Source organism: Herpailurus yagouaroundi, unplaced genomic scaffold (genome assembly GCF_014898765.1).
Source record: "Herpailurus yagouaroundi ecotype Mexico unplaced genomic scaffold, PumYag 163, whole genome shotgun sequence".
Taxonomy (NCBI): Eukaryota; Metazoa; Chordata; class Mammalia; order Carnivora; family Felidae; genus Herpailurus; species Herpailurus yagouaroundi.
In genome coordinates this window covers 10,363,682-10,376,331 of record NW_024412404.1, presented here as the reverse complement: position 1 = coordinate 10,376,331, position 12,650 = coordinate 10,363,682, and the positions used below count along the sequence as shown (strand labels likewise).

The 12,650-nt window shown below is 48.9% G+C and overlaps 1 protein-coding gene across 2 annotated transcripts in view; it reads right to left on the bottom strand.

The window, feature by feature from the left end:
* Positions 1–11,974, bottom strand: part of STOX1 (storkhead box 1) — a 59,425-nt gene extending 47,451 nt beyond the window's left edge. Inside the window, exon 1 of one of the 2 annotated variants that reach the window (XM_040485217.1) lies at positions 11,573–11,974. In XM_040485217.1, coding sequence (XP_040341151.1) covers positions 11,573–11,885 — 313 coding nt within the window. In that variant the 5' untranslated portion in view covers positions 11,886–11,974. The remainder of the gene's footprint in view (positions 1–11,572) is intronic. The other variant, XM_040485216.1, reaches the window with a different exon arrangement.
* Between the last annotated feature and the right edge of the window lie 676 nt (positions 11,975–12,650).

Below are 12,650 nucleotides of genomic sequence, written 5' to 3'. Positions count from 1 at the left end.
CTCAGGTCACGATCTCACTGTCCGTGAGTTCGAGCCCCGCGTCGGGCTCTGTGCTGACAGCTCAGAGCCTGGAGCCTGCTTCGGATTCTGTGTCTCCCTCACTCTCTGAACCTCTCCCATTCATGCTGTCTCTCTCCGTCTCAAAAATAAATAAACATTAAAAAAATTAAAAAAATAAAATAAAATAAAATAAATGATAAGTATTTACGTACACAAAATTATCTAAGAACAAAGCTTTAGGTTGGAAAGTGCCCCCTCGCTTTTTCAGTCATTCAGTGTGTCAGGCTAAATGCAACCCTTAGAACAGATAAGCACACAGCACGTGAGTAGAAGTGTAAGTAAGTGTTCTACTTAGTCACCCACACGCGCGCGTCAAGAACGAGAACACAAGTTGGAACGCAGATGCAGGGAAGTCCAGAGTGATCTCCCGTGAAGGAGGTCTCACCCGCCCCACACTTACTAAAGCCACGGGTCCCCGACAGGTCCCCTCACTGCAAGGTTTCCTGGACCCTTCATCTATCTCATCACAGACCAGCCACACCTTTCTCTCCACTCAGCCAGGCTGCTGAGAGAGCCCCTTCCTGCACAAACGCTGGCACACCCACTCGTCTATCCAGCCTTTTCCCAAGTTCCAGAACCCAGGCAAGGACTCATTCCTCTTGGCTTTTTCTTCAACCCGAGGCTGTAACCTTGCTGTTCCCCCCCACACTGAGCACTGTACATGTCTGCCATGCATGCCTCGTGGGTTATGAAATCAGCAACTCCCTGAACCTCAAGGGGTCTCAGTTTCCCCAACGACAGGATAATGCTAATGGCACCAGCCACCTGCCAGGCCATCAGGGGACTCGGCAATAGCACCTACACATGACAAAGAGGCCCCGTACCATAAATAACAAGCCTTATTAATAAAATTAGTTCAAGACGAGTGCCAAAGAGAAGACAGCAACAGCAGCGGCTGATAACACACGCTTGGTCAGAACAAAAGAGGGTGCAGGGATTTTCTGATCCTCACTCCTACAAACTGTGCTTCCCTCTGACACAAGAGGAACTGAAACTGTCTTTCTCTTTCTTTTCTAAAGGGTTACTCCCACCCACACAACTTTTTGCCCGTCAGGTGAAACTTCTTTCCAAGTTCTCAGGGTGCAACATTCTGTTCACGGGCAGGACAGTATACTATTGATTTCAAAGCACGTCCAAATATTGCTTCCAACTAAATTGACTGTAGCGGTTTAACCTCTCAGGGCCAAATGGATTCCAATCTATTTGTTGCATGACCCTCATTTCCGTTGTGCCTTCAATAAATCCAGATTTCATTTGCGGCAGAATGGTTCCGTCGGCCAACAGAAGTGGCTCATCCCCTGATCACTCTGGTTGCAGGAGATGCGTGGCACCTGGAGACTCAAAATCGGATTTCTGCTGATCCGAAGGTTTGGGCTACTGGCCGGGGCCAGATCAGGAACAAGACAAGTATGGCCACTCTCATCACATCTATTCAGCCTAGCCAGAGATATTAGGCAAGAAAAAGAAATAAAAGGCATCTAAATTGAAATGGAAGAAGTACAGGGCACTTGGCTGGCTCAGTTGATAGAGCATGCAACTCTTGATCTCAGCACTGAGTTCAAGCCCTACGTTGAGGGCAGAGTACTTTAAAAAAAAGGTGGGGAGGGGGAGGGGGAGAAGGAGGAGGAGAAGAAGGAGAGGAATCACTTTTTGACATGATCATACACGTAGAAAACTCGAAAAGATTCCACAAAAGAACTGCTAGAACTAATTGACAAATTCAGTAAAGTTACAGGGAACAAAATCAACATACAAAAATCAGTTGCATTTCTATACACTAACAAGTATCCAAAAAGAAAATTAGGAAAACAATCCCATTGACAATAGCATCAAAGAGAATAAAATCCTTAGGAGCAAACTGAACTGAGGAAGTGAAAGATTTGTACACTGAAAACTAACAAAAATTGATGAAAGATAAAAAAGATTTATAAATAAATGGAAAGGCTTGGTTCTTGGGTTCTTGTACTCTGTACTTTCCGAAGTGTTCTCCCAGAGGGTGTCCCATCTGAGCCTGAGGCCAACTCTGCAGAAAGGGCAGGTAGGATGCTTGCCAACAGGAGGCAACCGAGGCGCCCAGAGGACTGGATCAGAAGCTGGTCACTCAGCTGCTTAGTGGCAGAGGATTAGATCTGGGTGTCCTACATGGCCCTCGGCCTCTCCCTACAGCTTTACTCGGAGGGCAGACCACCACCTCATGGGCGCAAACGGCACAAACTACAGTAGGTCCACAGGCTATGTAACCCTCCAAAAGAACCACCACTGCAGAAAACACTCTGGAGGAAAGATAATGCCCACATAAGGCTGGGAAAGATTTCCTACGCACCATGTCAAATGTAATGTGTAACGTACGCATTATTCACCCCACAACTTGATACTCTTCAGTGGCCTCAGGCTCAAATCCACACCCCTCAGTATGGTGGTCAGAGTCTGTCACAGGCCAGCCCCTCTCTAGGCCCTTCAAGCCACGCCCACGTGCCACTCCACGCTCCGGCCGTGCCTGGCTGCCTGTGGTTCCCCATGTGGGCCATGCCCTGCGACACATGCCCTCCCCCTTTGCTTTATTAAAATGTGCTTCTCTGGGGTGCCTAGGTGGCTCAGTCGGTTGAGTGTCAGACTCTTTGATTTCTGCTCAGGTCATGATTCCAGGGTCGTGGGATCCAGCCCCGCGTCAGCTCCACGTTCAGAGCATGGAGCTTGCTTGAGATTTTCTCTCTCCCTCTGCCCCTCCCCTGCTCTCTCTCTAAAATATAATAAGAAATAAAAGGCTCGATGCATGGCACAATGGGAGAAGGAAGATGACCATCTTTTACAAACAAACAGTGTGGAGCTGACCTTCTGGGACATTCACCCCTCAGTCAGCAACAGAGGTAAGCACAGAGGTGTCTAAAACTCAAGGATGACTCCATAACTGGCTTTTCCTTGAAGAGCAACAGGCACATGAGTACAGCCAGTGATGGGAAGCCTGCCAATGGCTGGCATGGGGGAGACCAAAGAGCACCCACTTTGGGCACCCGGCAGAGGGTACAGCATGCGGACACCCTCGGTGACAGCCCAGCTTGTTCAGAGGGTAGCACTCAGGTCTGGCCGAAGGGTGGTGTGATGGTCAGTCTCAACCATCACTCTGGCTAGGCTACAGCTCCGTGATTCAATCAAACGCTGACCCAGGGACTGCTGTGAACATATTTTATAGATGTGATTAAAGTTTACACTCAGTTGATTTTAGGTAAGGGAGATGATCCTACCTAATCTAGATTTCAATCAGCTGAAAGGCCTTACGAGTAGAACTGAGGCTTCTCAAAAGAAGAAATTCCACCTATACACAGCAGCTTTGGCTGTGCCTCAGAGTCCCCGCCTGCCCTGCATGACGGCGAAAACTGCAGATTCTGGACTTGCCTCCCTGGCCCCCACAATCATGCAAAAGTCAATTCCTGGTAATAAATCTCTGAATATATATATCTCATACCGGTTCTGTATCTCTGATTGAACCTTGACTGATAACAGGAAGGCAGGCACCTTTCAGAAGGTGGGGAGAAAAAGGAGGCTCAGGCTGGAATGGGATTAGAAGCACTGTGATGCATGTTAAGGGCTCTGGACTTTTTCTGAAAAGCAAAGGGGAGCAGCAGAGGTATCTGAGCAGAGGAAGAGCAGAATTAGACACGCATTTTAGATGCCATTAGTCCATCTACCTGTGAGGTGGCGAATGGACTGAAGTGCACGGAGCCAGCCAAGAGGAGGCACCACAAAAAAGGCAAGAAGCTGAAGTCAAAACTCAGGTAGGAAATGGTAAGATCTTGGGTGGAAAAAGGCCTAGCAGGGGAAATGGAGAGAAAGAACTGAGTTTAAGAAACACTGAGGAGTTAAGCCTCCCCAAGCTTGGTGACCTACTGGCCTGGGGTATGAGAAAGAAGGCAGAGGAGTCCAAGCTGATTTTCAGATTAATGGTTCTTTTCATCCCACTGGGCCTCAATGCTACATGGCAGCAACTTGAGGTGTCTTTTCTTATCCACCAGTTGCTAAATCAAAACATGGAGCCAGAAACACTCATTAACTGCCCAGATGCTACATACAGATCATCCAGCTTGGTAACAATATGCCTACAAGACACCCTGTTGTGAGCCCTTTGGCTCTTTGGGACTGAACTGTTCAGCTGTCTCGGCACAGAATAAGGAGAAAGGTAACATCTGGCAGAACAAAGCCAGAAAAACATGTGTGGAAGGATCCTGGGTAGAAAGGAGAGAGGTAAGAGCAGGGGCATGGTCCGAGCAGCTGTTTCTGCCATTTCCTGGGCCTTGGAGTGGCCCAAAGCCATGGTGGCAATCTGATAGCCTCACAGGGAGAGTGAGGGCCAGGGCACTGGCTTGTGAAAAATGCCAGAACCTTCACAGGAACCATGGGAAGACTGGTAGTGAATAAAGAGGAAGGCAAGAAACGCACACACCACCACCCACATGACAGTCCTAATTTCCATTTCCTGTCTGCAAAATGGACTGAATTATTCCAGCTTCCCGCCGAACAGAAGAAAAGGAATAATCAAGCTACAAAAGACTGGGGAGATATGAAGATGTGTTTGGGAGAAAGAAGACATGGGACAGAGATATTTGTTCCTGGTGACTGTCTAAATGATCTTGACATGACCATTATTTTCCCAACAGGCTAGACATTTCTCGTCACCAGAATGACATTTTTTTAAAGTTGATTTTTTTTTTTTTTTAATTTTTTTTTCAACATTTATTTATTTTTGGGACAGAGAGAGACAGAGCATGAACGGGGGAGGGGCAGAGAGAGAGGGAGACACACAATCGGAAACAGGCTCCAGGCTCCGAGCCATCAGCCCAGAGCCCGACGCGGGGCTCGAACTCACGGACCGCGAGATCGTGACCTGGCTGAAGTCGGACGCTTAACCGACTGCGCCACCCAAGCGCCCCAAAAGTTGATTTATTTTGAAAGAAAAAGCGAGCACGAGCGAGGGGAACAACAGAGAGGAGAGAGAGAATCCCAAGCAGGCTCCATGCTGTCAGCATAGAGCCTAACATGGGGCTCGATCTCACAAACTGTGAAATCATGACCTGAGCTGAAATCCAAGAGTCAGATGCTTAACCGAATGAGCCATCCAGGCACCTTAGAATGACATTTTAAAAGAGGAAAAGACAGGGGCGCCTGGGTGGCGCAGTCGGTTAAGCGTCCGACTTCAGCCAGGTCACGATCTCGCGGTCCGTGAGTTCGAGCCCCGCGTCGGGCTCTGGGCTGATGGCTCAGAGCCTGGAGCCTGTTTCCGATTCTGTGTCTCCCTCTCTCTCTGCCCCTCCCCCGTTCATGCTCTGTCTCTCTCTGTCCCAAAAATAAATAAACGTTGAAAAAAAAATTTAAAAAAATAAATAAATAAAAATAAAAGAGGAAAAGACAGACTAAGTATGCAAAGAATACTGGAGCACCTGCATGGCTCAGTCAGTTAAGCATCTGACTTTGGCTCAGGTCATGATCTCACGGTTCGTGAGTTTGAGCCCCGCATTGGGCTATCAGCACAGAGCCCACTTCAGATTCTCTGTTCCCCACCCCCTCTATCTCAAAATAAATAAACTTAAAAAAAAAAAGAAACACAGTCTATTAATTAGAAAAATTTTTTTAAATATGTAAAGAATAAAGAGAAAGAAATTCAAATAAAGAAAACCAGCCAACCATGAGAAAAAGACAAGAAAGGATCAGAGAAAATCTTCAGAAACAATCACAAAACAAGTGATAAAATGGCAATAAATATGTATCTATCAATAATTACTTTGAATGTAAAGAGACTAAATACTCCAATCAAAAGACACAGGGTGTGAAAAAGGACAGCCTAACTGCCTATTAAGAGACGCACTTCAGACCTAAGAACACCTGCAGATTGAAAGTGAGGGGATGGAGGAATGCCTGGTGGCTCAGTCTGTTAAGCGTCTGATTCTTGGTTTCATCTCAGGTCCTGATCTCACAGTTCATAAGTATGAGCCGCACGTCAGGTTCTGCACTGATAGTGCAGAGCCTGCTTGGGATTCTCTCTCTCTCTCCCTCTCTCTCTGCCCATCCTGTGTCCGTTCTCTCTCTCTCTCTCAAAATAAATAACTTTAAAGAAAAAAGAAAAAAAAGTGAGAGGATGGAAAAACATTTATCATGCAAATGGATATCAAAAGAAAGCCCAAGTAGCGATACATATGTCGGACAAACTAGACTTTAAAACAAAGACTGTAGGGGCACCTGGGTGGCTCAGTTAAATGTCTGACTTTGGCCCAAGTCATTATCTCACAGTTTGTGGGTTCGAGCCCTGCATCAGGCTCTATGCTGACAGTGTGGAGCCTGCTTGGGATTCTCTCTCTCTCTCTCTCTCTCTCTCTCTCTCTCTCTCTGCACCCCCCAACTTGTGCTGTCTCTGTTTCTCTCAAAATAAATAAACTTTTAAAAAAATCTATAACAAGTGACAAAGAAGGGCACTATATCATAATAAAGGGGACAATCCAACAAAAAGATCTGACAATTGTAAGTATTTACGCACCCAACTTGAGAGCACCCAAATACATAAAACAGCTAATAACAAACATAAAGGAACTAATGGATTATAATACAATAATGGTAGGGAACTATATTTTTTAAATTTTTATTTATTTTTAAGTAGGTGCCACACATGGAACCCAACGTGGGGCTTGAACTCACAACCCTAAGATCAAGACCTGAGCTGAAATCAAGAAACAGACGCTTAGCTGAATGAGTCACCCAGGCGCCCCAATAGTAGGTGACTAACACCCCATTTACATCAACACACAGATCATCTAAACAGAAAATATACAAAGAAACAATGGCTTTGAGTGACACACTGGACCAGATGCATTTAACAGATACATTGAGAATATTCCATCCTAGGGGGGGCCTGGGTAGATCAGTTGGTTGAGCATCCAACTCTTGATTTTGGCTCAGGTCATGATCCCAGGGTCGTGGTATTGAGCCCCACATCAGGCTCCGTGCTGAGCATATGGAGCCTGCTTGAGATTCTCTCTCTTACTGCCCCTCCCCTGCTCTCTCACTCTAAAATAAAATTTAAATTTAAAAATTTTAAAAAGAGGAGGCGCCTAGGTAGCTCACTCGGTTAAGCATCCGACTTCAGCCTAGGTCATGATCCTGTGCTTTGTGGGTTCGAGCCCCACGTCAGGCTCTGTGCGGACAGCTCGGAGCCTGGAGCCTGCTTCGGATTCTATGACTCCCTCTCTCTGCCCCTCCCCTGCTCGCACTCTGTCTCTGTCTCTCTCTCTCTCTCTCTCAAAAATAAACATTAAAAAATCTTTTTAAAAAAATAAATAAAAACTTAAGGGGGGACTCCTGGGTGGCTCATTCAGTTAAGCATCTGACTCTTGATTTCAGCTCATGTCATGACTCACAGTCGTGAGATGGAGCCCTGCCTTGGGCCCCTCATTGGGCTCAGAGCTGGGCATGGAGCCTGCTTAAGATTCTCTCTCTCCTCTCCTTCTGCCCCTTCCCTGATCACACTCCTGCTCTCTCTCTCTCAAAAAAAAGGTAAAACAACTCCATTTATGGTAGCATCCAAAAGCATACAGTTCTTAGGAACATAAATTTAACAAATGATATTCATGCCCTCTACCCTAAAAAGTACAAGCCCTTAGTAAGAAAAATTAAGAACACTCAAACATAGATATACCACGTTCATGGATTGCTAAAATGTCAATTCTCCCCCAAATTAGGATGACCAATCATCCCAGTTTGCCTGGGACCAAAAGGGTTCCCAAGATGCATGACTATCAATTCTAAAGTCAGGGCAGTCTCAGGCAAACCAGGATGTATCAGGGACATGGGGAGAGGTGGAAAGATCCTTCTATCGCCTCCCTTTCACCAGTCTGACCTGCCTGATCAGACTGCCCCCCAAATCACATGCCAGAGAACTCTTGCCCAACTAAATCACAGGCCAATCCTGCAGCGCCCACACATGTCACAGTGGGATGGAAAAGACTCTGTGTGAATCAGCCAACCTCTCTATGTTTATTTATTTTGAGAGACAGAGAGAGTTGAGAGTGTGCTCTTGAGGGGCAGAGAGAGAGGGAGAGAGAGAATCCCAAGCAGGCTCAGAGCTGACACAGCAGAGCCTGATGTGGGGCTCGATCTCACAAAGCATGAGATCATGACTCCAGCCAAGATCAAGAGTCAGACCCTTAACCAACTAAGCCGCCCAGGCACTCAAGCCAGCCAACTTCTAGCACATAGCCTCCCATTCAGCTATCCCCCCTTGAAGTGAACATGAAGGAAATAGGCTGACTCTATTTTCACCTTGTACACGAGCAGCTCTTAATGAAGTATGCATTAAAACACAAGCACACTCAGAAGAGCACCTGACACATGAATGGATTAATGAAGCAAGTATTTAGAAAGAGCCACAGGCATTTTTATTCAATGAGAACAGATGGAAGGCCATGCTAGGGGTGAAAGAGTAGGGACACGGCAGCTATAAATTTCAGGAGAAAGGAACAAACTGTTTGGCCAAGTGGCCTTCCCTCTCTTACCCTGGGAAGCCATCATTAACTTTTCACCACCCCAGGAGGTGTGGTCCCAGAGTAACAACTGATTCAGCCAAACAAATACAGGTGTCCCCCACCCCTAACCACCTGCGGTGGCTCAGCTTGCGGAGCAGATATTTCCCTCCAGTTTCCAGAGCTCGCCCCTTTCATTTGTTAATGTCACTTGCTTATTAGAAACAAACAAACAAACAAACAAACAAAAAGAGACAGGAAGACTGGAGCACAAAAGAAGAGTTAGCTCTTGGCCCACACGTTAAAGATGTCCCTCTTTTTAGGAGAATGCTCTCAGTCTGGGAACTATTTTTCTCACCAGAGGGAAGTTGAGGTGGAGAGTGAAGAGGGAAAGAAAAGACACAAAACAAGGAGAAAATATAAAACTCCTCCTTAAATTCAGGCCTGCACCAGAAAGTGGAAACTCCAGTCACTCTTGTCCGCTCAACCAGGGCACTCCTACCTCATATTTTATGAGGCCCCAGGAGTTCCAGGTCCAGAAGCCCAGAAGGAGAACCCAGCAGAGTACCATGGGTTTATAAAGCCGGTGGCCACCTCTCCTTCCCTCCCTGCGCTTTGTCTGAGCTGGCCAACAGCATTCCCCATGCACAAATACTTTTATATGGGAGTAAATGAGCCTCACCAAAAAAAAAAAAAAAAAAAAAAAAAATCTACAGCAAAGGAACCAAACTGATCTGACCAAATTGATCTTTTTTGTCTTTTGCTAACACTTTGCTCTTCACCACAAAGTAACAGTACCCGCAAGAGTGCACCATTGTTCTTCCTTGCCTTCCTGGAAACCCATATTTGCTTTTGAAAGTCAATGCTGCCAGATTCAGGAAAGCAAGTGAACAGAAACTTCCAATTTCTTTGTGGGGAAGCAGCTCCTCCTCCCTTCACCACATTCTGGGACTGAGATGGCCCGAGAGCTGTCTTGATGCAGTTCTCTGATGTGACCCCAGGACCCCAAGTTAAATCAGTAATTATCAATTCTATTCAAAGTAACCCCCCTCCCCATGTGCATCCATTGGCCTGCATCAAATAAGATCTTTCTCCATTCTGCTATCCAAATTGTCCTAATAGGTGGTTTTGTGCAAATTCCGGCTAAAATGTCCAAATTCTTATCAGGACTCTGTTAAAAACCTCAACACCATTCCTTCTAAGAGACCCAAGTCAGGGGTGATGACCCAGCATAAAGACCCCTGTTACTGTTCACTCCACAGGCTATAGTGTCCGTAGCATCCTGAGTTTTGCAACAAGGCAGCAGTATCTAGTGGGTGGAGAATCAGAGTACTTGGCGACGTGTTTTCTTTGTCCACCGCACTGTTCAAATGGCAGAAAACAGGGCCAACCCAGGAACCAGCATTCTCCACTGCTTGATGGGCCCCAGGAGGTAGTACCATGGCTGCCTCTGGCTTAGCACAAGTGCTCTGTGTCACCCTCAGGTCCAGACCCCAACTCCATCCACTCCTCTGCAATACTCTTTCTCACCCTTTGAAAGGGGGTGGGGGAACAGAGAATGCAACCACTAATTCAAACCAGAAAAACAGAGGACACAGAGCTGAAAAGAGTTTTTCATCCAGCCTGTCTGAAAGACCCCTTCCCTGTGAGAATTTTGGCTTGGCTACTTAGCTCTCTGCTATTAAAGTCAGAAACCGATTTTCTTCACTAATTCCCACAAGTCAAAGGTGATGAAGTGTGTGTATGTGGCTTTGCAAATGAGCTCTCTTTTGCTTTTAACAGAAGAGTTAAAGTGGTCTGCCCCCCAACAAAAGTGGGGCAGGGGTACCAGAAAGATGGGAACGCACGGAGATGAAAAGCCAAGGTTTATTTAGCCTCACTGGCCCCGATATTGAGACATCATCTCTGAGCAGATGATACACAACATCAAGTGCCTCTTGTACCCTCCCAACCCCCACCCCACCTCCCTTCTCCCAGAGGACGTAAAACAAATGTTTTATTTGCTCCACGGAAGGAGGAGGAATTATGGACTGAGTGGGGGGGGGGGGTGTCCTTGGTAGGAGTCAAAATTCAGGGCTGGACAACTGGTGACTTGTCAACAGCACACCATCAAATGGTCGTCACAACCCCACTCTTAAATGCAAACGAGACTGTGGCGGGGCGCTGACAAGCCCTCCGAAGTTTAGTGGTGGGTGTCAAAGACCACTCAACGGTGGAGTGCTTTCGTTTCTCAAATGAAGCTGTTTGATACAAGCAAAAAGTTGCTGTCTGTCTTCTAACAAACGGGCTCTCTGAAAAGGCTGAAAAGGAGGAATTCTTTCTATTTAGGCTAATGGGATGGGTTGTGTTCAGAGCACCATTTGTCATTTCTTTTTCCCAAGCAGTTAATCACCCCAAACCTTCCACGAGGCCCTGAACCGCGAGACCACCACACCACCCAGTACAGAAGGGCATAGAAACCACAGACTTGTCCGCTCCAAGCCTGTAACTTTAATAAATATAAATAAATAAATAAATAAATAAATAAATAAATAAATAAATAAATAAATTGATCACTGATTCATTCATGCATTAAAAAAAAAAGCAGCAACCAGTTCAGAATCAGTATCCTTCCTAAGCATACTCATGGTGCAGGGGCAGAGGCCTCTGTCTCCTGACCCCAGTCTGGGTGCCCCGTGGCTCCTCCAGAGCATTATTTTCTAAGTAGAAAGTTCCTTCGGCCGGGAACCTGTTGGCTCCACTGGCTGAAAGACTTGGGATATGGAGGCATCCCGGAGTTGGCCCAGGGCAGCGGCCAGGCAGACCTGGGGGGAGCTGAGCTTCAGTGTCCTGGCAGGAAGAAATGTCTTGGGAGGACGGCCCTCCTCCAGCAGCCCATGGGCCGCCCATCCCCTCTTCCCCCGGCTCCCGCGGCCTCAGAGCAGAGCCCGGGCAGCGCACGCCCCCGGTGGCCAGGGCTCCGTCCCCGCGGCCGGCGCGGGGCGCCCCTCCCGCCCGGGTCCCGCACTCACCCACCGCCCGGATGCGGAAGCCGCGCGGGGGGCGCAGCGCCCGGCGGCACCAGGCGTCGCGCAGCACCTGCAGGCTAGCGGGAGGCGCGTGCACCAGCAGCACCCCGCGCCGCAGCCAGCCCTGGAAGGCCAGCCGCGAGGCGGCGCGCGCCAGCCGCGAGTTCCAGAAGCAGCGCGCGTTGGCGCGGCGGAACGCGCGGAAGATCGCGCGCCCGCCAGGCTCCTCCGTGCCCGCCGCCGCCGCCTCCTCCGCCTCCAGCCTGCACAGCACCAGCGCCAGCGAGCCCGGTGCCAGCTGCACAGGCCGGGCCATGCCGCCACGGGTGGCCGGGGCCCGCAGCCTAGCGCATGGTCGGAAGCGAGCACCGGCGGCGGGAGCAATCGGCTTACTGCGCGCGGCGCCGGCTGCCGGGGAAACGGGCTCCTGGGGGCGGGGACGGCTGTGCTCGGCGGGTCGGGGGGTGGGGCGGGACGCGAGGCCTGGGAGCGGCCACGGTCCTAGACAGCCGGCGCCCAATGGGGGTTTCCAAGGGCTGAGTTACCAGGACTTGCTCCACCCCAGGCAGGACTCCGCCGCCCTGCCCCCCATTGCCTCCCCCACTCCCGTGTCTCTCTGCACTTCCCAGCTCCCGGGGCAACCGAGAGCTCCCCTACCCCGGGGCTGGGGGGCCGCGCTGGGGCTTTTCCAAGTCCTACGGGGGCCCCCGCAGCCCCCGAGAGCCTCTTTCAACCGCGGCGCGAGTAGCACGGCCAGTTGGTCCCCAGAGCTGAGCCGACCGGAGTGGCCGCCATCTCCCTGGCTTTGGGATTCTTCCTAGTGAGAGAGGCGACCAGGGACAACCCGCGGGTGTCAAGGACCTCGCTCGGGCCCGGGAGTCTGTAGACCCAGGTTTGAGTCTCGGTCTGCTGTTTTGCTCGCTACTTCCCTTGTCTCCGAGCCTCCGTTTACTGTCCTGTAAAATGAAGAGTTGGAACTGAAATCTAAGAATTCTAAAATTCTTTCTACACATGAATTTCTGAGGTCTGGGATCTAGCTCCCCACCCCCCCGACCCCCGGATATCCTATACACTTAGGTGG